Source organism: Gouania willdenowi, chromosome 13, assembly GCF_900634775.1.
Source record: "Gouania willdenowi chromosome 13, fGouWil2.1, whole genome shotgun sequence".
Taxonomy (NCBI): Eukaryota; Metazoa; Chordata; class Actinopteri; order Blenniiformes; family Gobiesocidae; genus Gouania; species Gouania willdenowi.
In genome coordinates this window covers 39,728,119-39,755,335 of record NC_041056.1, presented here as the reverse complement: position 1 = coordinate 39,755,335, position 27,217 = coordinate 39,728,119, and the positions used below count along the sequence as shown (strand labels likewise).

The 27,217-nt window shown below is 35.8% G+C and overlaps 1 protein-coding gene across 1 annotated transcript in view; it reads right to left on the bottom strand.

The window, feature by feature from the left end:
- chrd (chordin) overlaps window positions 1-16,169 on the bottom strand; it is a 43,365-nt gene extending 27,196 nt beyond the window's left edge. The window contains exons 1-6 of the mRNA XM_028465624.1: window positions 15,871-16,169; window positions 13,145-13,248; window positions 12,950-13,076; window positions 3,182-3,331; window positions 2,086-2,188; window positions 1,723-1,810 (exon numbers count right to left, since the gene is read on the bottom strand). Coding sequence (XP_028321425.1) covers window positions 1,723-1,810; window positions 2,086-2,188; window positions 3,182-3,331; window positions 12,950-13,076; window positions 13,145-13,248; window positions 15,871-16,021 — 723 coding nt within the window. The 5' untranslated portion in view covers window positions 16,022-16,169. The remainder of the gene's footprint in view (window positions 1-1,722; window positions 1,811-2,085; window positions 2,189-3,181; window positions 3,332-12,949; window positions 13,077-13,144; window positions 13,249-15,870) is intronic.
- Window positions 16,170-27,217: the final 11,048 nt, after the last annotated feature.

The following is a 27,217-nucleotide window of genomic DNA, read 5'->3' as shown; positions in this document are numbered from 1 at the left end:
GTTGTCCATCTCTAAAATCAGCCCAAAATGTGTGTCTGAGGAACCTGTGGTCACTGGAGGGGAGAACATGCAAACGCCACACATGAATGACGGAGCGCGGAGAGGGTTCCCAGTGCAAAGGGATCCAGCGGTGGAGCTGAGCGGTCTACACTTCACACTGCAGAGCGTGAACCATAACAAACAGGACTGTTCACTGAGAGTTTAGGGGAGAAACGTGGCAGCGCGCCAACACTAACCACAGCTTCGGAGGGAATCAGTAAAATCAGGGGCCCGTCCTGTCCCCATTACTGAGCGCTGACGCAAGGTGTTAGAAATCAGCCTGTCTCCAAAAACCCACAGCAGTTTAGTCCCTCAGACACACCAGTGACTAACGGCAATCAGCCTGATATTTAGGGCTGTGTGTGTGTGTGTGTGTGTGTGTGTGTGTGTGTGTTTAGGGTTTATTATTGCAGGATGAGTTATGAGAAAAGAGGTCAAGTTTGAGCTGAGGTCAAAAGGCTGATTTCTCCCCTACACACACGCACACACACACACACACACAAGGGCACATGTGTCAAACTCATGGCTCGGGGGCCAAATCCGGCCCTTTGGAGCATCCAATTTGGCCCACAGGAGGAAGTAGAAAGATAAAACATAAATAATTGTGTAAATGAAACTCCCAGGGCTTATATCACATGATTGCAGTCATTGTCAATGTTAAACTGTTGAAATTTGTTTTCAAAATTCTCACAAACTCCTTGAATTTTCTTCAAATTATGACATATTTCCCTTCATTAAATAGAAATTGGTCACAAAACACAGGAAATTTAAAGTGAAGACCCTGTTGAGACTAATGTTTATGGCTTGGATATTGTCTTTTCTTACATATTTTGTATTTTTTGTATTTTATTTATATGTAGAAGTGTAAACTATGGCACAATAATGTTTAAATTACTTGTTTTCTGCATAAAATCTGTGGCCCACTTGAGATCTAAATGAGTTTGACACCCTTGCACTCTAGTAACCACGATGGAAGTATCAGGATACTTCAAAATAAGGGCGTAAGGAAAAATTGATTTGGCGACATATCGATATTTCACTGAGCGATTATCGTATCGATCCAAAGAAATGACCAAGTCAATTTTTTTAAATCATGTTTCTTAACAAAATGATCAGTTAATTGCACTAACATTCATAGCACGCAAACGTCCTGTCAGTGAACGCACCATCAGATCACGTTAAACTCACTCACTGCTCAATGCATTTTAGCTGAAAGTTGATAGCACTTTATTTTTAATAAAACATACTTTGATAGATGTACTGTATGTAGTTACTTTTTAAGAGCTTTTACAAACTGAACAGAATCAGAATCTGTTGTAGAAGCAAAAGTTAAAACTCTTTTTTTCTTAAATGTAATTTAATTTGACTTTGTTTGATAAATCTACCACTTGTTTTTTTATATATTTGTTCTTACAGTTAGTTACCATTTACTCAGTCTCGCAAGTTTGAAAAAATGAAATAAATTGTATTTCAAGCCATTTTGTAATTGTGAAGTGGAAATTTGTAATTATTGATATTGCGATATATGTATATCGCATTGTTTAGTATCAGGATATATGTTATCGTGACATGCAAATCGTATGGTCAGATTCATGGCAATGTACACCCCTACTTCAAATATTCCCCTCAATCATGAAAGTACGCCATGAATAAAAAAAGGTAGATAAGGAGACAAAGTCTTACCATGTCCGACTGGCCCCGGGGGACTTTATATTCAAAGGCAGCGTTCCCTTCAGGGTCAAGGAACACTATTTTATTGGGTCGGCTCATTCTGGGAAGAAAAGATAAGGCTTAAACGTTAAGAAATGCCTTTGGTATTTCTACAACCAAACCCATACATCCTCCACCTTTTAACTCACGTCTCCATCTAAAAAACCACAGTAAAATTACTGTTTAAGCAACAGAGAAGTCTCTAAACAGTTCAAGTTTTTTTAGGATAAACAAGAGTTGGAAAAGTTTATAGAAGCACCCGAAAGCCATCAGAACAAGAAGAATGCAACAGTTTTAGAGACACGTGTCAGTGCTTTTTCCCACACTGGGTTTTACCTTTTATACGTGATGGAGAAAGCCAGACTGGTTCTGGTCAGGGCAAAGCGAGCTCGGGCCACTCCACTGGTGCTGGACACTCCAGTCAACACAGCTACAAAGTCTGCAGGAAGTCAACACAATACAAGCTTACACGTGAATAAAGCTCTAATATAGAGACATAGGCAACTGGCGGTCCAGGGGCCACATGCAGCCCTTGATATAATTATGTGGGGCTCCCAAAGAAAAAGCACAAAATGACTTAAAAAGCATACAAAATTACAGATAAATACACAAAAGAAAAAAAAGACACAAAATGATTCCAAAAAGACACAAAATGACTCAAATAACTAATAAAATGAGAAAAAAATATAAAGGACAACAACAATATCCAAAACAAGAGAAAACAATACACTACAACAACAACAACAAGAGACAAAGTGAAGCCAAAACTTATTAAATGAGAGTATATTATAAAACCTGCAACAAAAATACTCCAAAAACACAAAATGAGAGCAAAAAAAAAACAAAAATAAAACAAAAAAAACACAAAATGACTCCAAAAACACACACAAAGAAAGGCAAACACACAAAAAGACAACAACAGTACACAAAATGAGAGCAAAAACACAAATAAAAATACACAAAATCCCTTCAAAAACATAAGAGAGAAAAATACACAAAACGACTCAAAAAACACATACAAAGAAAGACAATTACACAAAACAGTGCCAGAAATACACAAAATGACTCTAAAATATACAAAATACATAAAATTAGAGAAAACAATAGATAGAATAGAATAGAATAGAAAAAGCAAAACACACCAGATGACACCAAAACCAAATAAAGAAAATAAATGAGAAAAATAACAACAAAAATACACAAAACTAAAAAATATACAACAAAAACCTGCAAAATGACTCCAAAAATACAAAATTGTCTGTTGTTTCCTGTGTTAATGCTCATATTGGTCATTATTCTAATGCTGACATTAATGCTGTGACCCTATTGCACAATCACATGTGTGTGGCCCCCGCTGTCGCTCATCTCTGCAGTCGTTTTCTTTCTGCTGCTACATGTAGACGACTTTGTGCTGGTGGTGTTTTAAACGTACCAGTGCGGCTCTCCGTGGAGGTCACGACCTCAGAACTCATGTAAGATCTGTCGTTATAAGACTTGTGGAGGTCGTCCTCCTTCTCTCGGCTCTTCTCAAACATATCAAACACATCCAGCACCGAGTCCGACTGTTTTCTATCTGCTGCGCCTGCATTGAAAAAGACAAAACAAACAACACAATTCAATAAGCTGACACACACACACACACACACACACATATATATTACATTGTTGGAAAGTCATTAAAGAGAAAGCCTACAGATGTTATGGTTTTTAATAAAGACTCTTTGGAACCGTGTTAGTACCTCACAAGATAAATGATATGAACCCAAATATTTGACACTTTCCGTCTTAATGTTTTCCAACGTCTGGTGCACAGATGGTGGAATAGCTTTATGTACACAGGCCTTCAATAACGATCCAAGCAGGAATTTTATCCAGTTAAAGAAAAGTGACAAAACTCCTTTACAGTGTCAGCCCTACTACTACGAGACAGCTAAACATATACAGCAGCACATGTGGCCACTGTAACGTTGTACCACAAGATGGTGTAGTGACCCAGTTCATTACTCTAGGTCAGTGGGTTCCAACCTTTTTCTATTTTAAAATCACAAATTTCCCGTAACTTTTTCTTTTTCCTAGAAAATTCCTTTTTTTGATCATGTTTGTTATAATGTGTTACAAATACAGAGCGTAGCCAGTATCAGTGCACAGTGACAACATACGCCAGCTCAGATATTTTTGTAGTGTATTTTATTTTAACTAGATTTATATATGAGAAAGTAAAAGTGTAGAAACATAAATGTTTGAGATTGCGTGTTGTGTTTTAATTTGAAACATAAAAACAATTATTTAGGCTCTATGAGCTTTCTTCCTCTTCCTGCACTGAACATCAATGTCTGTGATATTATGTATTGTTTTTTAATTGTGCAAAATAGATTTAAAAATAAAAATAATAATATTATACATTTAATTTGAATGAGTAATTTTTCAAATCTTATTATTACTAGACATTTCAGGCAACCCCATTTTAATTTTATAGGGTCATGACCCCAAAAACCTGCTTTAAGGACACTGCTGCAAGAACATTTTTTATCAAATTCAAAATATACGTATATATAAACCCCATCAAAAAAAAAACAAAAAACTAAACGAAACATGTTTTTTTTCTAACTAAAAGGAGGATAGGGCAGGATTTCAGTAAAAATAAACATTCATTTTAAGTTTTTTTTGTAATGCTAATGGATAATTAAACGCTCTAAACCAAAGAGAATGAGTTCACACACATTCCTACCTATTGCTTTCAACAGATTCAACAGACTGCTTTTTGGAGTCTAATTTTCCCGTCAACGTGGAGTCAAAGGACACTAGTGTGTGTTCTCAGCGACTTGCAGAGGCGTCGCCATAACCCAGAAATAAAAAGAATGAGAAGAAGATGTCTTGGAGACAAGCACAGTGGACTAAACTACTGTTTGGTTCCACAGACGTACGCAGAGGCATGTGCACAGGTCTTGCAGTAAACAGTCACATGAACAGAGAGTAAACAAAAGACATTGTCATCAACATACATAAAAAATAGAACAAGGGAAATAATTCAAGATAATTGCGTGCTTCTCATTTTCGTATCTGAGAAAAGTTGTGTTTTTTAACTCAGACGGACGCACGGACGGACGGAGCTCAAACCTATATCCCTTCCACATTGTGGCGAGGGATAAAAATGCCACTATACAAAACATCTACTAGCTTCATGCTAACGTCTATGGGAAAACCCATGTATATGCTCATGCTAACGTTTACTGCGATCGGCAGTGATTTATAAAACACACCTTTTATGCTTAACTTTCACAAACACAGTCTTAGGAGTGTTATCAAACAATACACTTAAACATACTCACAAGAATATGTTTTTTCAAGCTGAAAATACAAGAACTTAGTTATTAGAGACCAGTAGGCCGTGTGCTTTCAAGATGGCGACTTCCGAATACTGCGGCAACAGTGATCAAGGTATTGATGCCCTGAAGCCACACAGTGAATTTGGTTATCATATCTTAAACAGTTTCTGAGAAAATCTGTCCCCTTTAACTCGGACGGAGCTCAAACCTATATCCTCCTTCCCACTTTGTGGCGAGGGGTAATAAATAACCGTGTCACAGTCAGAGTGCAGATGGGGCCACATTTTCTCGTCCGAGTCCGACCCGGCAGTGAAGTGGTTAGACTTTTATTTCCCAAAAAAATACTTTCCACCCACGAAAGTGAAGTTAGTCGATGATAAGTTTCATGCAAATTGTGTTTAGACCAAAATAGATCATTTTAAATGAGTTTTATAAATCATTTGTGGGATCTATGAGCTCAAACAACAAGATGAGGTCATAATAAACCTCGTGTTAAGTGCACTACTTTAGCTCTATTTACCCCATATACCGGTAGATGTGTCACAACAACACTTTTTTTTGGGCATGCTATATTTTAACAGTTATGTTTACAGTCTGTTTGAAAGGATGCACAACATCCTGAAATAAATGCAGATATAGTTGTTAATGATAAATCTATGATTACCTTGATGTAGTGATGCTAAATATGAAAAATAACTGTGTGATGGTTACCTTCCATTCAAATATGCTAATGTTTTCCTAATGCTTTACCATATTTGCAGATATGAAAGTAATAGATTACAAGTACTCACGTTACTGTCATTGAGTTGTTTCTAAATGAGTAATTTCACTTGTACTTAAACATGTTTTAAAAGAAGTCATTAGTTACATTTCTACACTCAACCTTTACTGAGTAAATTATTATTTTTCTGTTTTAAAATGATCAACGAACATTGTGAAACTACATGAAATGAAATGACCAGACAACAATCAAATGCATCACATCATAGCCGACCAATCAGATTAAACCTAATCTACTGCGCTAAGGTTATTATATGAAGGTTATTTTAATAAATGTATCTATACAAAGTAAAGCTTAGTATAGATACATCTTAATGTTAATTGCAGCCTTTGGTACAATGAACATTCTTGGGTTAATAAAAAAAAAATTATTTAAATGATTTAAAGCTTCATTTTGTACTGTCAACTGTACACATAGTTTAAAATTTGTATAATGAAAACAGATTTTACGTATTTACAGTATTGATGAAAGTTTTGCCATAATCGTGCAGCCCTAATACTAAGTTAGAGCCTGATAAAAATAAATATATTTTTAATTTAATCGATTGTTTTATTAAAAAAAATGTACATTTTGAGAAACCTTTTATTTTATACAGATGTCTTTGTGGAAAATAAATGTATATTTGGTCTCTTCCTTTTTAAGTTTATACATGAGATGTTTACTGTATGCAAGGGAACCATGGCAACAATTTATTAACAACAATAGATGTGGGGGTGAAAGTAACTAGTGACTTTTACTTTGAGTACTATTTAATTAAGTTACTTTTTACTTGTACTTGAGTATTTTATGTATGACTTACACCTTTGAATATTTGTTACATGATTTATGAAATTAAAGTAGACAAAGGCAAAAAGAAGAAGAAGAAGAAGAAGAAGAAGAAGAAGAAGAAGAAGAAGAAGAAGAAGAAAAAGAAGAAGAAGAAGAAGAAGAAGAAGAAGAAGAAGAAGAAGAAGAAGAAGAAGAAGAAGAAGAAGAAGAAGAAGAAAAAGAAGAAGAAGAAGAAGCTAAACTGTTCTCAATCTTCTCCATGAATTTCATATTAACTTTAGTTATTAAAGTGAAATGCAATCTTTCATCGCAGTAAAAAAGCTAAAATCCCAGTTGACTCCAAGTATTAGCGCCGACTCCAGAAAGTTTACATTATTTATTGTGACCTTGACAAGAAATGGCATGAGATTTGAGCTCAAAACTGGCAGAAACTCTTATTTTTAAGTAAAAAATGAAAGTCACTGCTGAACGTTGAGGCCAATTCGGTGTTTCCTGTCTCACTTTTTCCAATCGTCTCCCTTCAGCTCGTCTGCTGCACTGACTGACCACGTTAGCCGTCCTCAGCTCACAGCCTCAGGGATAACGAGCAGCGACAGCGATGCTAACAATGACCTGCTGTTTCACACTAACTACTCCGTGTTCTGATGTCATCACACACACACACACACACACACACAGCCAGATGCAGCACCTCTGACACATCGTTGAAAAAGAAAAGCACACAATGGCCACGTTTACATGGGAGCTTTAATTCCTCTTTAAAGCAGAATAAAACTGAATTCCTCTTCATTTCTGAATTAAACTTAAATCCGAATTAGGTGGCTGGTTTATTACAATTTTAATTCAGAATTAGATCATTCCTCTTTCTTGTTAACACTTAACTTGGTTAAAGCCGCTTTAAGTTAATTCTGGTCGTTTTGCGCATGCACGATATACCGCCATGACGACATAATCCAAGATGGCCGTCCTGACTAGAGCTGAGACTATTTATATATAAGAGCCTCAGAATACATGGATATATGAAAATAGTGGATGGACGGAAGCATAAACATGCAGACTTTCACACTGACCTCAGTAAACACAGTAAACGGAACAGCCGTCACTGGACGGCAGGCACTAGGACCCAGAGACAGAGTAAATGTGTTCAGAGGCTGTAATATCACCAGGTTTATCATTGTAACGATACATACTATATGTATTTATTCCTGGTGATTGTTTTGCTGGGCTTTATTTACTAGTGGTTAGTTCCTATATCTCTTCCACTCTGTGGACCAAAGTGTGTTATTGTTGAGCTGCTGCTTCAAAACTACAATCAAACTAAAACAGTTCTCACAAGGTCGTCTGTGTTACAGACGACAATAAAAGGTTTGTTGTGCGTTGTTCTCCCGATAAACGTGTTACGTCACGTTCTTCCCAACCCCCAAACCTAAAGCGGAATTAACTAAATAATAATAATAATAATAATAATAAATAAACCTGCTTTCCATGTAAACCTCGGTTCGGGAATGACTATTTCTATGTAAACACAAAGCAGAACAATTTAATTTCAAATGATTTAATTTGGAATAACTAATTTCAAATTAAAAAACATCATGTAACCGTAGCCATTGACTGTCTGCTTTTTCTCTTTACACACACACACACACACACACACCACACGCACATGCACGCACGCACACGCACACACACACGCACACACACACACACACAAGAAAAAAAGAAAAGAAAGGAAAAAAAGTAAAAGAAATAAAATAAGAAAAATGTATATATAATAATAATAATAATAATAATAATAATAATAATAATAATAATAATAATAATAATAATAATAAAGTTAAAAGAACAAAAGTTGTAATCATTCTTGAATTGTAATTGAGTTTAGGTAATTTACTTTGTAATTGTAATTGTCATGGAAATTCTACAAAAACTATGAATTACAATTTAATTAAACACAAACCTGTGAAACCATGTTCCAGTTTTATGGCTTATACATATGTAGGTAATGATAATTAAAATATGTTACATATTAAGTTTACCTGTCAATTCTTCATCATTTTACATTAAAAAATTAATAGAAACTAAATCTAGGGCTATACTAAAAAGGCTCAGATGTCCACACCAAAAACATTAAAACCAATATTTTAATTGATTAGGAAGATTAACAGTGTAACCAAGAGGTGAAAAATAGATTAGATGATAAATAATGTTTTTTAGTGTATTTTAAAGCTGATTTAAGACAAAACTGACCCATTACCATAAGAAATGCTAACAGAAAGCTAACACAGGAGGAAGGTTACGTTTCATAGGCTCATTTATTAAAGGTTCAGTAATTGTGATTAATTGTAATTGAACTTTAGCAATTGAGAATGTAATTGTAAGTGACTTTCAGGGCAAAAATATTAATTGCAATTTTAATTTGTAATTGGAAAAAATGTTGATCACCGTAATCATAATTGAGTTGTAATTGAACATGAATAATTGAAGAAGTAATTGTAATTGAAAATGTAATTGACCCCAACCCTGGTGTATATTAAAACACACACACACTTAACATTTGCTTTAAAAACGGACCACAACACAAACACACATGAACACAACACAAATACACATGTACACAAAGCAAATACACATGAACACAACACAAACACACATGTACACAACACAAACACACTTGTACACAACACAAACACACGTGAACACAACACAAATACACATGTACACAAAGCAAATACACATGTACACAAAACAAATACACATGTACACAACACAAACACACTTGTACACAACACAAACACACATGAACACGACACAAACACACATGAACACAACACAAATACACATGTACACAAAGCAAATACACATGTACACAAAACAAATACACATGTACACAACACAAACACACTTGTACACAACACAAACACACTTGTACACAACACAAATACACGTGTACACAACACAAATACACATGTACACAACACAAACACACATGTACACAACACAAACACACATGAACACGACACAAACACACATGTACACAACACAAACACACATGTACACAACACAAATACACATATACACAACACAAACACACATGTACACAACACAAATACACATATACACAACACAAACACACATGAACACAACACAAACACACATGTACACAACACAAACACACATGTAAACAACACAAACATACATGAACATAACACAAACATACATGAACATAACACAAACATACATGAACACAACACAAACACACATGAACACAACACAAACACACATATACACAACACAAACACACATGAACACAACACAAACACACATGTACACAACACAAACACACATGTAAACAACACAAACATACATGAACATAACACAAACATACATGAACACAACACAAACACACATGAACACAACACAAACACACATGTACACAACACAAACACACATGTACACAACACAAACACACATGTACACAACACAAACACACATGAACACAACACAAACACACATGAACACAATAGACATAATAAACGTGGGTATTTACATTTACTCTTTTAATCCAGTATAATTCTTAGTAAATAACTAAACTTTTACAGCGTTTACACTTTGTGCAGCTTTAGCAAGAAATTGTGACAGTAAAATAAAACAGATTTCACATTATTCATCTATTTTTTTCTGCCAACAGAGGATTGAAGTGAAGAAGTATTTAAAGGACTTCCGTACATCTCATGATGATTACAGAATAAAACATATTTTAGTAAATAAAAGCTGTATAAGCATGTGTCAGGTGGATATACAGAAGTCATTTTAATTTAAATGCTACATTTTTGAAGTCATGTTATTTGTGTGTTTGCTGCTGTAATGTTATAATAAAGTTTTTTTTTTTTTAAAAAGTCCTTCTGAGGTAACATTTAATTATTGTTCATTTATGGCACTTTTTTCCTCAAAATCGTTACAAATTGGACTGTTTAGACAAGAAGTGTTTTTATTTATCACTAAAACATCTCAGTTACATTTGTTTATTAATCACCTGCTGTTTAGCAGCAAATTCTGATTTCATTTTAGTCTTTTGACTAAAATACAACTTAGTTTTAGTCATCAGGACTATTTCAGTTATAGTGTAATTTATAACTAAACTAAATTACATTAAGATTATAGTCGACTCAATCTGTCGAGTTATTGTTCCTTAAAAAATGAGTGTCACCTTACTGAATGTCTCCAGATTACAGTAAGTAAACAATGTTTTAAAGAAGAAAAAAAACACAATATGTAGAAAATATTTTTTGTGTTTATCTTTTTTAAAGGTATTGATTAGTTTGTTGATTGTTAGATAGTGAAAACAGAAAGTGACTCAGCAGTTATTCACTACATGAGTAGATTTTAACTCAGGCACGTTTCTGTTTACTTTCTACAGGTAGTTTGGTAACGTAACTGTACACTTACTTGAGTAAAATATGTGTGTATTATTTCGAAAAGTTATTTCCTACTAATGAACAGACGTGCAGTAGCTTCTTCATTAGCCGTAGCTGTGGCTATGTAGACTAGCCCGACTCTCAAACAGATTACTGGAACTAGCGTTTAGCTACAAATTGGGGTAAAAGCAGGGAACATGTTGGTTTTGGACAGTTTTGATGTGCTCATTCTGAATATCCATGTTCCCAATGTTCAAATTCACTGTTTAACATTTTAACACCTGTAATATTAACATCTCCGACTGTTTTTTGCTTTTGCTTATTTTGTCTATAAAATGTCCTCTCAACACTTCATACTTCCAATAATTAGCAGGTTTTTTTTTTTCAATTCATCACATGTTGTACCAGAGTAATATCTGTTAGAATGAAGAAAAACACAAAAACAAAATACATTTTTTGAGATTTCGTAGGATGAAAAAAATGAAATATCAAATGAATTTTTCAACAAATATCTCCAATTATTCACCAAAAAAAAAAGGTTTCCATGTTTCTAAATGTGCAAAAACATTTTATGACAACAAATAAATGTACAAGCTGGAGCAATTTCTTCACAGACTTTTCTACAAAGGAGGGAACGTGATTACCGTAATGTTTGTAGGATGTTAGCTTTCAGAAACAGTTAGAATTTTTCCAATAAAACAAATGTTACCAGAGTTACGGTATCTTGAATGTGCGCATACCAGGATGTGTCGGCGGCGACGCGGTAGGTGCTAAAGGAATAAAACTGCTTATATACAGTATATATATATATATGGTTTGCTTTGCGTTGCGATGAAAATGTAGGAAAACTCAGCTACGATATACAGCACTACTCAGGTGTAAAAAACAGGCTGATACCAGTAAACAACTTGTCTGCATGAACACAAATGAATGAATTTATTCACAAGTATTATTGATATCAACAATTATCTTTGCACAATTTTGTTTTGCGGGGGTATGCGATGCAGAGTTTTTTCTGTAATGTCAATGACTGCCATTGACGTCTAAAGTTGTCATTTGGTTTGGTAACATTGACTGCCAATGACGTCTATAGCCGTCAATTGTGTTTTTCAGCTGGGGTTGCTAAGAGACAGTGTGACAAAGCTCTGCCGTGAATATTAGGCTTGTACAATGATGTAGGTGGCAGTAGCCACCCGTGATCACCGGTGATATGCAGAGCTCAGAGGGAGAGGAAAGGAGTTTACAAGACAGAAAATGGTGCTACGAGAGTGGATGCTGAAGTTCCCATCAGCTCACAGCAGCGCACACTCGACCAGAGCATGTGTGGATCTAAGTGGACTATTGAGAGTGTTGTGATGGTGAGAGAAAACGATCTAAAAAATATTTTGTTGGTCTTTAAAAATCTGTCAAAATGCTCTAAAATGGCTGGCAATGACAGGGGTAGCTGTTCTAAAAATGGCTGGCAGTGAATGAGTTAAGGACATTCCACCTTCATTTGACTAAAATTTGACCAAATGAACCGACATCATTGCACTCTGAATATCATCTGTTTGTAAAATGCTAAAGAATGGACAAAATCTGCTGTTTTGGCAGCAATTAAAATTTTAAATTTAAGAGGTAATGGGCACAAGTTACAGCTTGGGAGCATTGATATTCTGAATCAGCTTACCCACATTAACCAAATAAGCTAGGTTATCCACATTCACCTTTTTGGGTATTGAGCTCAGTAGGTGGTGGAGCCAAAGTGAAGAGTTGGATTGTGGTTTTATGTGCAGGGAACGTTAATCCAAGATGCATCGATAAACAACTTCTAACTGAATGGCAGTTATTCTAATCAAACATGAATGGATTCACAATGGTAGAACAAAGAAGTACCGTACACAAACATAAGTGACGAGTGCACGTCTTACCTTTAGGACATATTTTACAGCACTGGCCCGGCAGCAGCACAGGGTAGTCACAGTCCAGGTCTGGACAGTCTTGTTTAATGTTCTTGCAGTTGACTTTTCCGAGGACCTTCCCGCGTCGAGTCTTTTGCTGCCGTAGAAACATTTATCTACGTTATCATCTATAATTACTGAGGTTCGATGAACAGTGACACTTACAGATTCACAGTAACACTGGACACAGTGCATCACCCCAAAGGGCTCCCCCAGGTCTGGATGCCACATGTCATCCAGGGAGTAGAACCGACCTCCAAATGAGCATCCTTCAACACAAAACACAAAGATGTAGATTAAGAAAAGAGAAAAATAAAGAACTGTAAATAAATGTATTTATTTCCTAGATATACCATTCCCACACTGTGAAGTGAACTAGGACTTAGTTTAATTAAAAGGTAAATGTTTGACATCAGAAGTGTACTGGGCAGGCAGAAACATCATATTGGTTGTCTTGTACTATGAAAAAAACAACTATAGAAGTTAATGATGGAATGAATTACATTTTAAAGAATCCCATTGTTAGTAAGTGGAATGAAACAGTATTTAGTGCTTCCTGAATAGTATTGTATTGATAACTAATGTCCCTGATAAATATGATTTTAAAGGTATTTTCTGTCTATACGTGATCACATGCAGTCACATGAACTTTTTTTTTAGTTTAAAAATGTATAAACGTATAAAATGTATGTACAAAAAAGAACCCAAAAACCCAAAACGATAACCAAAATTGTACAAAATGACTCCAAAAATACACAACATTAAAGAAAAAGACACAACAGGACAACAAAAAGGACCCTAAACGACAACCAAAAATGAATAAATCGACTCTTGACGCACACAAGATTACAAAAATACACATAAGGACAACAACAATTAACAAACGTTATTCCAAAGACCCAAACGGACCATGAAAATACACAGAATAACTAGAAGAAAAAAGAAAAACATAGGACTCCAAACATACACAAAATCAAAGAGAAACACAAAGAAACAAAAATGATTCCAAAAAAAAATACAAAAGAAATACACAAAATGACTCAATGAACCCTTTATTTTGTTTTTTGTACCAATGCTCAGATTGGTCATAATTCTATATGCTAATAGCAGTAGATCAATATATATATGTATATACTGTATATAATATTACCATACTGTCCTCATAAGGAGCTGTTTTACCTGCTGAGTACTGTCAGAGATGCACCATGGGTATTTTATTGTATTACTTAGACGGTGTAAAGCCTTAATAAATCCCCACAGGAGTCTGCACGAGCAATGGAAAGTCAATTAATTGCAGTTTTTAACGCTGAATTACACATTAGAGATGAAGGCGGTGATTTAAAGTGGAGTTCATTACAAAGTAGAGTTTTTGAACTCCGGATGAGTTACCTTGGAAAAACCGCAGCTACGGGGGCTTTCACACATCAATCCTAAGGCATCCACTGTGGTTATGACTCACATGTTTGCCTCCAGTTTACACACACGCACACACACACACACACACACACACACTTCTGTCTGTCTGTCTGTCTGTCTGTCTGTCTATCTATCTACTGTATATCCTTTACTGCAGTGCATTACAGTAGGTACTTGAGAGAAAGAAGAAAGAGAATTGGGAATTAACAAATAAAAGCATTAAAAATATGGGGTTTTATTGTTTATTTTTAGTTAAAAACTATAATCATAATAACAGAATAATGAACTGAAAATACAAAGATCAGTCTGGGTCCCACATCAGGAGGGAAATGACCAAAAATGATTAAAAAAAAAAATCTATTTAAAAGACACTAAATACTGTTTCTTTCCACTTATTTACAGAATGAGATTCTTTAAAATGTTTATTATCACTCATTCATTCCATCGTCATCATCTATATTTGTTTCTACACAGAGTTAGTCAGAGTGGAACAAATTGGTACATGAGCCGAAAAACTCAGAGAAACACTGCGTATTACTGTATATGCAATTAGGTTAACTCAAGCCGTTTTCCTGTAACAGGATGTTTTAAACCAGGGGTCACCAACACGGGGGCCGCAGGCCCAAGGTAGCCCGCATGGACCATGTGAGGGGCCCTCAGAAGCTCTAGTCACCATTGAGCTCCATCTAAAATCTGATTTACTTTCCAGAATTCAAACTGACAAAAAATAAATAAAATAAATACAAATAACACATTTTAGTCAACAAAGAGTTAAATACTGCTGCACGTGATATAGTTTTAGTATTAAATTACCATCTTTAAATGTTTATTTTCACTGAAAAATTATAACAAATGTTTTTAAGTGTTACAGATCTGGTGTATGGTAAATTGTGTATTATATATAATATTATATAAGATAGATTTAAAAAAAAAAAAAAAAAAATAAGGTGGATTTTCGTCAAATATGACATATTTGTTACAATTTACAAATGTTACATGTTATAACGATTAGTTAAAAGTTGTTTGTTAGTAACTCGTAAAATAGGAAGCTTATCATTTTCTATGAAATGTAATGAAAATAAGAGAAATAAAGTGTTGCATGTTGAACATGTCCAAACTTTTTCAGTTACTGCTTCCTTATGATCTTACCCTCGTGTTAAAGTGAAACCGTGAACGTTTTATTGTTTATGAAGTGCTTTTCTAACTGCTCACCCTTCAGAATATTCAGCACCTATGAAGTGGTTCAGTTTCAGGAAGGTTGGTGACCCCTGATTTTAACTAACTCTGCGCCTTTAAGACGTCTCCAAAGTTGATGAAATCATCCAAAAGTGTGTTTGGAAGTTGAATGGATGTGTTGTTGTGGTGAAATGTGCGTAAAAACCCGTGTGTGTGTGTGTGTGTGTGTGTGTGTGTGTGCGTGTGTGTGTGTGTGTGTGTGTGTGTGTGTGTGTGTGTGTGTGTGTGTGTGTGTGTACCTGAGAGGGCTTTGGAGGGCATGTGTTCTCTCTCAGACTGGATGGGCAGAGTGGAGCTCTTGAGCCTCGACGCAGCTCCAGTGCGCAGCAGCCAACACGCACAGCTCAGCGCGCACAGGAGAGAGCAGAGCGCGCCCACACTCTCCATCATAGGGTCCAAAAGCCTGAAGCAACACACCGAATAAAAATGGCTGATGGTCTTCCTTCTGCTTCTTCTTGTTGTTTTCCCTGCAGTAACTGAGCGTACAGGTAGTCCTGTGCTGTGGTGTGCTGTGGTCCTGGTCCGTGCGCCTCTCCCTCCCTCAGTGCCACAGCGTCCGCGCACAGCCCCGTTTTATAGCCGATCCCTGACAGCGCAGCAGCCACCGGGACTGGGAGGAGGGGAGGAGGGGTCGGGGGGTGGAGGGAAAAGAAACACCTCGAACTTATGCAAACAAGTGTTTCTCAGATCGTTTTACACAAATGTAACACGAGATAAAAGAAAATATCACATTATGTCCCCCATAATGTCACTACTTTATAACTATAACATGTATTGGTACAGTATGTAAGGGTGGACTGGGACCAAAACTCAGCGCTGGCATTTTCTGTCCACACGATGTTATTAAGTCAGTGATTCTCAACATGTGGCTTTTTTTATGTCTTAAATGGAATTATTATTATTCCCCAGAAACCCTTCAAAGGGGGACATTTTCCTTTGGCCATTTTGCCACTTCCTGTGTCTCATTTTCTTTGTCACACTTTTTTTCAGACTTTAGCTCCCTTTGCCAATAAATATCATTTTTTCCCTATTTTTTATTTTTAAAAAAATGTCCATTTTTGCAAGTTCATTTTGACACTTTAATCCATTTTTTGTCCTTTCTTAAATTTTTTGACCACTTTTCATCCAAATAAGCCTTTTGTCCAATAAACACCAATTGTTTCCATTTTCCCTACATTTCGCCTCTTTTGTTGCACATTGTTGCCCTTTTTCACAATTGTTTGCTATGTTTTACTCATTTAAACTACCTTTTGCCATTACACACCTGGTTCCTCTTTATTGGTACATGTGTTGGCCATGCACTCCTGACTGCTTTTGGCACATTAGAGTCACTTCTCACTTTTCTCTTGCCACGTTTTTGTCACTCTTCAACCATTTTTGGCCACCTGTTAAGATGTCTGCCTCCACTTGTTCGTCTTAAAATAAAAATAAAAAAATAAACACACTCAGTGGAGTTTCCCACTTTGGGTCGATGGCCCACCAGGACGATGCCCGATGTTCCAGATGGTCAGTCCACCTCTGTTGATATGTATATGAATTAAGGTTTTAGGTCAAATATGAACCAGTTTTACATCAGTTGGGTCCACAGATATCTGTAAAAATAGGATTTTAAACATTATTGTCCTCTAGTTTGTATGGAAGCAGATTAGGGCCAATATTAATGGAGAAAAATAATTTTCACAAATCAAAAATAAATTTAGAGAATAAAGTTTAAATTAAATGTCGATTGAAATTTTGAAAATGAACTCAAAATACAATATGGTGATAACATGGTTTGTTAATTAAGTTAAATCTACAGAAGCTGACTCGGGCCAATTCACCATTTTGGACAACAGTCTTCATCAGAACTGACCCTAATGTGTTTCCGTAGCTCCTCAATAACCACAGACAGACTGAATGCTTGACTGGTTTTAAACCCAACTTTGAAGTATAGTTTAATGCATTCATCAACACACGGCCACGACCTGCTGTTTGTTGTCACATGGTGAATTGGCCCTCATCAGACTCCTTAGATTTAACTTTATTAGCAGACCTTCAACCTTTATCATGATATTGTATTTTTGAGTTCATTTTCAAAATTTCGACTTTAATCTCAACATTTTGACTTTATTCTTGATTTGCCCAAAATTATTTTCTCCATTAAAATTGGTCCACCATTTTTTTTTTTTTTTTTAGAAATTGCAGGATTTTAGAAAGATTTTGAGTTCTTTTCACAATTTGTCACTAAAAAAGAGTGCAGTCATAAAAGCAAGCTCCTATAAATATTTTGGCATTTCATTGAATTTGTGCATTTGGAGCAACTGAGTTATCTTTAACTGAATTATTTGGTCATTTATATATTATTGTTTTCTGAGTCACTTTTACTTTGGCCTGTGGGCCGTTTTAGATGCTCTAAAGGGCCACATTTGGGCCCTGGGCTTTATACTTTAGGGCATAAAAGCCTGTCGTAGGGATTATTGCCACGCCATATATCATGTAATTAACTCATTATTATTCTAATATGACTGCAGTTGTTTGATTTACGATACATTATCTTTTGTTTACTGACTGTGAAGTAATCTGATCAGGCTTTTTAAAACAAACTATTAAAGTTAAATGAAAAAAATGTGTTTATTGTCTTTCCTCCTTTTTACTTTTGTGTTGTTTTAATCTTTGTCTTTATTTCTTTCTATTTTATTATGCTGGTGCAGTAACTGTGGGACTAATGAATTCAATCCTCTTCTTTCCTGTTTGACTTATCCTTCCTTTATGTGGTATTTACATGATGTTTTGTTCATGTTGTTGTCAGCCATATGTGTAGAAGTTTCAAACTGTCATTTCAGAATAAAAGTAAAAAAGATTCAGTATATTCCACCGTTTAGAAAGCCTAAAGGTTTAGTTTTTTTTTTTTTGCTCCCTGCTGTCCAAGGCCACAGATTCATCTTCTTCTCAGCTGGACGAGCCCCCGTAGGGAGAGTGGGAATCTTTAGATCATGTCCTGCAAGGAATGTACGTCTTATTTTTTCCAAGTGTGGAAAGTGACTTAACAGGAACAAATGAAAATAGTTGAAATACCTTGAGATAAATGCGTCCGGGGCTTTCTTCTATAACAGGGGTGTCATTTGAGTTTAGGGGCCAAATACGGAGCAGTTTGATCTCAAGTGGGCCACAGATTCAGTCCTGGAAAACAAGAAATGTCCCCTAGTTTACACTTCTATGTATACATAAAATACAAAATATGGAAGAAACTGACAATATCCAAGCAATAAGTGATAAATATCAGTCCCAACAGGATTTTTACTTTACATTTCCTAGACTTTGTGACCAATTTCTCTTTAATTAAGGGAAATATTGTGTTATAACTTAATGAAAATGTAAGGATTTTGTAAGAATTTTGCGTTTTTTCAACAGTTTAACATTAAAAATGACTGCGATCATGCAATATAAGCACCAGGAAAACTGTGAGCCCCTGCAAATATTGTTGAGTTTCATTTACACAATAACTCATGTTTTCTCTGTCACTTTTCATTTTCTCCTGCGGGCCAAATCGGATGCTCCAAAGGGCCGGATTTGGCCCCCGGGACCATGAGTTCTATAGCTTCTCTGATGTTAGTTCCTTTCCTTTACCTGTGGGATGAGTTCACTCCAGTCCTCTTTACTCTATTGGATCTCAAGCCCAGTGTCTGCAAAAGTCTGAGTGACTTTAAATCTCTTAAAACATTCTTTGGCACTTCATAACAGCAACAAGTGAAATTTATTAGGGCCTATTTAGATCTGGGAAACGTTCCCTGCAAACAAAAAACCAAAGTGGTTGAGCAACAGTCCAGGTCTCACTGTGCATGGTCCCGTTGGGCTGCAGAGGAAACGGCTCTGCTTGAGTTTACATTACTGTAACGCTGCTCGTGAGTGATTTGTATCAGAGTTTGGGAAAGTTCAGCCTTATTATACGGCCGAGATGTTTGGAATAAAAGCCTGATTGATTAGAGAGAGATTCTTTAAAGAACACACTGTGTAATGATCAGCCCATCACACTGTATTTCCTGTAAACCCCTAAAGGTCACTGATAGATCAACACACAGATACGTATCTGTGCAGACTTTAGGGAACTTAAAGCAAAGGTGAGCGAATGACTAAAGCCGTAGAAAGCAAACATGTTTTTTTCATTTGTTTTTGCAGAAGTCAGAACATTGTGAAATGAAAGGCAGGAAAAGTTACGTACACAAGAGAAAAGCAGCTGGTGAAACATTTTAAAACAAATATAACTGGTTGGCAGTGGGTCAAAGGCATCAATGGGAATAAAAGGAAAGATAAAGCATGTCGTTTCAAGACGTGATGAAGGCGGAGTCAACGGGTTTCGAGGCAATTTTAAAAAATAATATCATAGTTCAACTGTTTTATGTTTCATCTTGGAGGGGGAGTGGCTCTACTTTGAGCTCGTGTTAAATCATCATCAGACTCAGCACAATGAGACTGTTTGGGTAAAAGAATAAATGGATTTGACAATATATCGCAATATTTCACCACGCAATTATTATATTGATCCAAAAAATGTCCAAATCAATTTTTTAAAACATGTTTTTAAACTAAAAAACCATTTAATTATGTTAACATGTGCATAGCACGTAAACTCCCGGTCACTAGGTGTCAGTGAACGCACCATCAAGCCTTGTTTTTACAGGTTCACAGCTGCTACAGATGACGGATTTTCTTCGTTCCTTTTTCAGAGCACATAAGATCTTAATTTCTTTCAGGATGTAAAGAAAATTTAGTATTGGGATGTATCATGCTGTGACACGCAAAACGTGAATCGCATCGTATCATCAGATTCATAGCAATTCAATTCAATTCAATGAAACTTTATTTATGTAGCGGCGCGCAAATTCAATAGTAATCTCAAAGTTCCGGATCCTATTTTTTTGGTTTCTAGAGCTATTGATGTAACAATAAAAGGTATTTACTGGCATTACAAAGCTTTTATGGCTCCAATGTCTGAGGACAAATCTCATCACTTCATCTGAAATAAAACATTTGAATTTAAACAAATATGTTACACGTTTATTTGAATGAATCTGTAGCTACTGCTTTATCTTAGCTCAGTCTGCTATGTTTGGGTAAAATGTCTAAATTTGTGAAGTACTTTTGACATAATTCTGCTAACAGACAAAAAAACAAAAACAACAACAAAAAAAAACAGGTGAAAATATGAACTCCTTGGCAGTGGTGATGAACATGAAAGGGAAAACAATGAACTATAGGTAGTCACGGTGACAGATAAAATCTAAAGCCCTTGGACACAAATAAAATAATGAGAAATTCTATTTAACCATGCTAAAAAAAAATGTACTTTTCAAAAATATCATTACTTTTATTGGTAATATCTGTCTGCTCACGTTGGATGAATTTATTATATATACAAACATTGACGCAGGAGAAAGTTGTTTTTTGAGCAGGATGTATATGAAAGGTGATTGTTAATTTAAATACACAGTGTGTACATGTAAGTTTAGTTTAGTTTAGTTTTTATTTGAAGGGACAAATGCATATAGAGATATTAAGAGAATAAATGTCAACGATGTTCGACACCAGAGTATAGTTAAACAGCTAGTTTCCTGTAGTCATGGTTACCTGTATAAAACATAAAGTCAGGTGTTGATAGTCTGTGGTCACAATGTGAACACATGGTTGGTTTTTCCTGCTCATTATTAGTGATGATGAATGAACTGTTTGATGTGATGTAAATGCACTGTTCTTCAATACATGCGACGATTAAACAGATTTGAAAATCAAAGCAGTTTCGTTCTGATTGGATTTATGCGGCACACAAAGCAAAGCTTCCACTTCTTTAAGGGTGGGGGGGACGGGGGGCGCACACACACACACACACACACACGCTTGATTGCATTTCATGTAAATTCTTTCATTTCCGACAGCCTACAAAGGGCCTCATTTCACCGACAACAGACTTCACTTTAACGCCTTGGGTCGATACTAAAGGGTGTCGCATGTGATAATTAGTTTGGTGTGAAAACGCGCAGCTTTTAACGGCATGTGTCGCGCACGGCGCGCATGCAGCTTCCCCCTCCCGCAGGTCCTCTCAGCATGTCAATGACAGTCCATAATGGTCTGTTTGCTCCTCATCACCGCCTCATAAGACTGGATGAAGATCAAATACACAAACCCTGTGAGTGTCAGCGCATGCGTGCAGCTCTCCATCTCCATGGAGTGGATTGGATGCGTCTGCGCGTAAAGGCGATTTCATACACATGGCATCTCAATGTGCTTTACATGATCAAAAAGTGCAACAGAAAACATTCAACTGCTCAATAATCAATAAGAACATTAAAGTCGGCAACAAAAATAAATAAATAAATACAAAAAAAAAAAAAAAAAAAAAAAACATGACCAAAATCTTCCTCTCAGTCATACGCAGTAGAGAAAAAATGTGATTTTAACTTTGATTTAAAAATGTTCACATGTGATGCTGACTTCAGCTCTGCAAAAGTTTGTTCCACTTCTTTGCAGCATAACAACTAAACACAGCATCACCATGGTTACTGTGAGCTCTGGGCTCCACTATCTGACCTGTGTCCATAGATCTGAGAGACCTGCTGGGTTCATACCTGACTAACATCTCACTGATGTATTCTGAACCAAACCCATTCACAGATTTATAATCAGCAGCAGAACTTTAAAGTCTATTTTTAAAGATACATGCACACGCTCAATCAATTCATTTTATTTTATTTTTTGCTCAAATTTGGTCAACAGTTTGGTTACTCGATTTAAAATGTACTCAAGTATAAGTGAGCAGAGGTGGCAAAAGTACTAGACTTCAGTTCTCATGTTCAATTATAGATACTTCAATAAAAAATGACTGGTAAAAATAAAAGTGTTGGAGTTGCTCTTTTACTTGAGTAAAAATAAAAAAGTGCAATGCTACTAATTGCACTTAAGTAAAAAAATAGTAAATTAAAAAGTAAAACAAATGTCTTTTGAATAATAAGACTTCCATGTCTTTTAAAACTGCTACCCTTTATGAACACCTGGAGAATTTAGCAGTCATAAATAAAATTAGTAAATACAATATTTTAAGGGGAAAAAATGCAAATGCTTAATTAAACCAAGAGCATCTTTGAGTTTAATATTTTTAAAAACTTGAAAATATTTACCATAAAACTAAGAAACCTGCTGTTTAAAAAAAATAATAATTAAGGAGTAAAAGTAAATAGTCACCAAAAAAAATTATTACTCAAGTAAAGTACAGATACCAGGAGAAAAAACTACTTAAGTACTGCAACAAAGTATTTGTACTTTGTTATTTGTCACCTCTGCCATCGCCATGGAGTGGATTGGATGTGTCTGCGTAAAGATACGATTCATTCCTTTTATTTCATTTATCGCACAAATTTGCTCTGCAGTTTGATTACTTGATTGAAATTATTATTATTATTATTATTATTATTATTATTATTATTATTATTATTATTATTATTATTATTAATAATAATAATAATAATAACTAGTTTTATATTTGACAAGGTAAAAGTAGAGAATCCAGTTGTTTAAGATTGTGTTGTTTTAATTTATAAAATAATAATAATTTTTAAAAAAGTACATTTTGAACTATTATAATTTTTTCAACTATCAACTATATTTTATCAACTACTGCTTTCATCAGGCGACCCTAATGAAACTCCAGACGAACCCACATGGGAATGCCTTTCTACAAACGCATCTGTATAAAATAAAAGGTTCGTCAAAATGTACAATACTTTTTTTTTTTTAAATAATATAACACCAATAACTTAAAATATAAATAATAAACTTCCCACGCTCTAAGTATAGCTATTTATAGACAGTTTTGTATCTGTTTTGATGTGGTGCATTAGGTTTAATCTGATTGGTCGGCTATGATGTGATACATTTGATTGTTGTCTGGTCATTTAATGTTTTTGTAGTTTCACAATATCCATTGATCATTTTAAAACAAAAAATAATAATTTACTCAGTAACGGTTGGGTTAAGAAATGTAACAAATTACTTTACTTCTTTTAAAATGTACTTAAGTACAAGTAAAATTACTGATTCAGAAATAGATTAAAAAAAAAAAATACAAGTACCCATAAAAACTACTTCATTACAGTAACGTTAGTTCTGTTAATCCATTTCTTTCACCTCTGGCATAAACACTGGTATAAACACTCATCTCAGCAGGAGTGTTTTAACTACCAGAGCCGAAAAGAACTAAAACTACTATAACTAATGAATTCAATTCAACTTTATGAATATTGTGCTAATTACTACAAAAGTCATCTCAAAACGCTATCAAAAGGAGAAAAAACCCAACAAATCCAAATGAACAAGCAGAAGCAACAGCGGGATGAAAAAACTCTCTTTTAACAGTTTTCCTTTAAAAGGGAATAAATCTCTGTTAGAACCAGGTTCAGAGGTGGCAGCCATCTGCGTGGACTGGTTGGGGTTAGTGGACAGGAGGACCAACAGAACAGGATAGAGAGATAGAACATCAGAGTGTCACAGATTAGTTGAGCCGTGAACCACAGATCAGGAACTGTCAACTCCAGCTTCAAGAACCTGAAACAGAAAAGATAGAAAAGGGCGAGGAGAAGACACTGACTGCAGAAAAACATGAAACAGGAATAAAGTGGAATGAGAATGAATATGGGGTGGACATCAGTGCAAATGGTGTGTGAGCAGTGTGTGATGGGTATACAACGAGGGACAGACGTGGGGGGTTGTCTACAACCCGGCACAACTGTGTCTGTCTGGACTTCACCCATTGCAGCCCATTGGAGCTACTGTATGTGTAGATGGTGGACTGTTTGAATATACTGTTGGTGTTCTACTATATAATCTTAGTTTTTAGTTCCTATTTTTAGGTTTAGAGCTTTGTTCCTAGTGGTTAGGTTAACGCTATTATACAATATTTGTTTTAGCAAATAAGTAGGTTTTGAGTTTAGCCTTAAAGGTGGAGAGAGTAGCAGCCTCCCGTAGTAAGACTGGGAGCTGGTTCCAAAGGTGAGGAGCCTGGTTGCTGAATGTTCTGCCTCCTGTTCTACTTCTAGACACTTTAGTAGACCAGCAAAATGAGAACGAGAGTTCTGCCCAGACGATAGGGCACTAACAGGTCTCTAAGATACACAGTAGCTTGATCATGTAGAGCTTTGTATGCTAACAGGAGGATTTTAAACTCTATTCTAGATTTTACAGGAAGCCAATGAAGGGAAGCCAATACTGGAGAAATATGCTCTCTACTGTTAGTACCTGTTAGTATTCTAGCTGACTAATTATGTTATATATTGATAATTAGGGTATTTGGAACCATTTTACCTTAATTTCCTCAATAGTCCAATTGTGTTTTGGCTTCATATTGTTGGATTTCATCTCATATAAATAGTTGCAGTTCAAATACTTTTTGGTTGAATCTAAGACTTAAAGGAGAAACACTGAAAAAATCTTTTCTATTAAAAGACAATAACGTTGATTTGTTGTAGATGTGGAAGCTGGCAGCTTTTTTTTTAGGTCATCAGCTGATATGAAAGTATACGAAGGGCCTCGGCATATTTCTCAATACTGCGTGTACAGTAACACGTGCATGGTGGGAAAGTGGAACAGCTGGAGATGCATCATCATCCCTACAGTGTCTATTTGTTCTCTTTAAGGGAGACACCTCCATCTATAAAACCGTGTGCATGTGTGTGTGTTTCTTTCCAACACCTAAGGTGACTATCCACAGGGAACCACGTCCTGTTAAAGCTACAGAATGAATTCACAGGTGTGAATACATGAATACACACAGACAGTAGATAGAGATATAGCCTGACAGGTGTGTGTGTGTGTGTGTTCCCCCCACACACAAATACACACATTCACACAAAAATAAAAGAAACAAAAGCACAAACCTTCACCAAATCTCTTTACAGATATTGATTCTGATCATTGTACCAGGATTATTCACAGTTTGAAGGCTTGGAAGACATTTCTCTCCCCATTAATAACCATACAGTGGATCAGGGATTCTCAACCTTGGAGTCGGGACCCTATTTGGAGCTCCGAGACACTGGGAAGGGGTCGCCACATACCTTTAAGAGTATTAACATTTTCTGATCAATTTGAGCCCATATTTGCTTATTTTTATGTTATTTTATGTTCTGCAACAACACCAAACTTACCATATATGAACTTATTTTCATCACTTTTTCTTGCCATATTTTTGCTCCTTTTGAAGCATTTTTGCTACATTACTCCCATTTCTTCCACTTCTCCATCAAATTTCAATGACTTTTCTGCACATTTTTTCACTTTTAAAGACATTTTAAGCACTTATAAACCTTTTCCTCCACTTTTCCCACCTAATGTTGCATATGTTGACCCATTATTGTCACCTTTTACCTCTTTTCACCATATTTTACGTTTCATTTTTGCCAATTTAACCACATTCACGATTTGTTATGCCCATTATTTGCCAGTTTAAACTAATTGTTCCAATATTGACACTTATAGATGGCCCTGTCTCCACATTTGTCTGGTTGCCAAACCTCAGATTTTTGCAATATGGTCAATATAATTTATTTATTTTTTTGCTGTTTCTATACCTCTGAGGTGTGCTCTTTAAGAATCTGAATGATGCCACTTTGTCATCCTTGTGCAATCAGCACAATATGCAAATTAAAGACGCCATTATTGGAAATCTTGTTTTCGTCAATATCTCAGTAATTATGGATGGTATCGACATTTTTTGTGATCTATACAGATGTTTTTAGTGGTAAAAAATCAGATTAAACCATTTCAGTATTGATCACACCAATATTTTCTACAAAATATGAGAAAATCCACTTCAGTGTAAATCCGAGTCTTTACAGAACATGCCTTTTACTTGTGCTCATGCATGTTGCCATTACTGAGTTGACTCAGTCCTAAAACAAGTCACTTTCAACAACAATGTCACGGTCATCAACCCGTCGGGTGTGCTCATTCCAGCAATGTGCTTCCCTGTGAAATCCACTAAACATTGTACATGGCAAGTGAGCTGTAGCACTCACACTTTGCTGTCCAAGAGGGTGTATCTGTAGCACAAACACACCTCATCATTTCCAGCACCTTTGGTGGAGCAACACTAATGTTTGGTCCTGATGATTCTGGGATCAAGTGTTTGCCATGTTACCATCCAAACTGGACAGGATCTAATGCTGGAGGTTCTGAGTTGAGAACTGATTTCCAAATGGCAGTCTGAATGAGTGGCCGCTTTACGTTCTTTTTGAATGCCTCTTTTAAGGTGGGAGTGACTACAAGGTATAGAGGAGGATTTTCCCGAAGTTTAGAAAAGAAACGCCCTCTCCAATTTTTAAAAAAATGCACATGCACAACACTCTACCTCTAGTAGGGAACACCTACTAAACGTGTGCTTCCACGAGCCCAGTTTTCAGCTCTGTTTACAAGTTGATGTCGGCATCGCTCATACAAGCTTACTTTCCAAAAGAAGATTTGCACTTTTTCCACTACGTCAGACTCGCCACCGGTAAGTGAAAAGTGTCCATGCGCAGCAAGCAAAAACTAGCTCTAGGGACCCTGGGTCCCAGGGTGAGACCA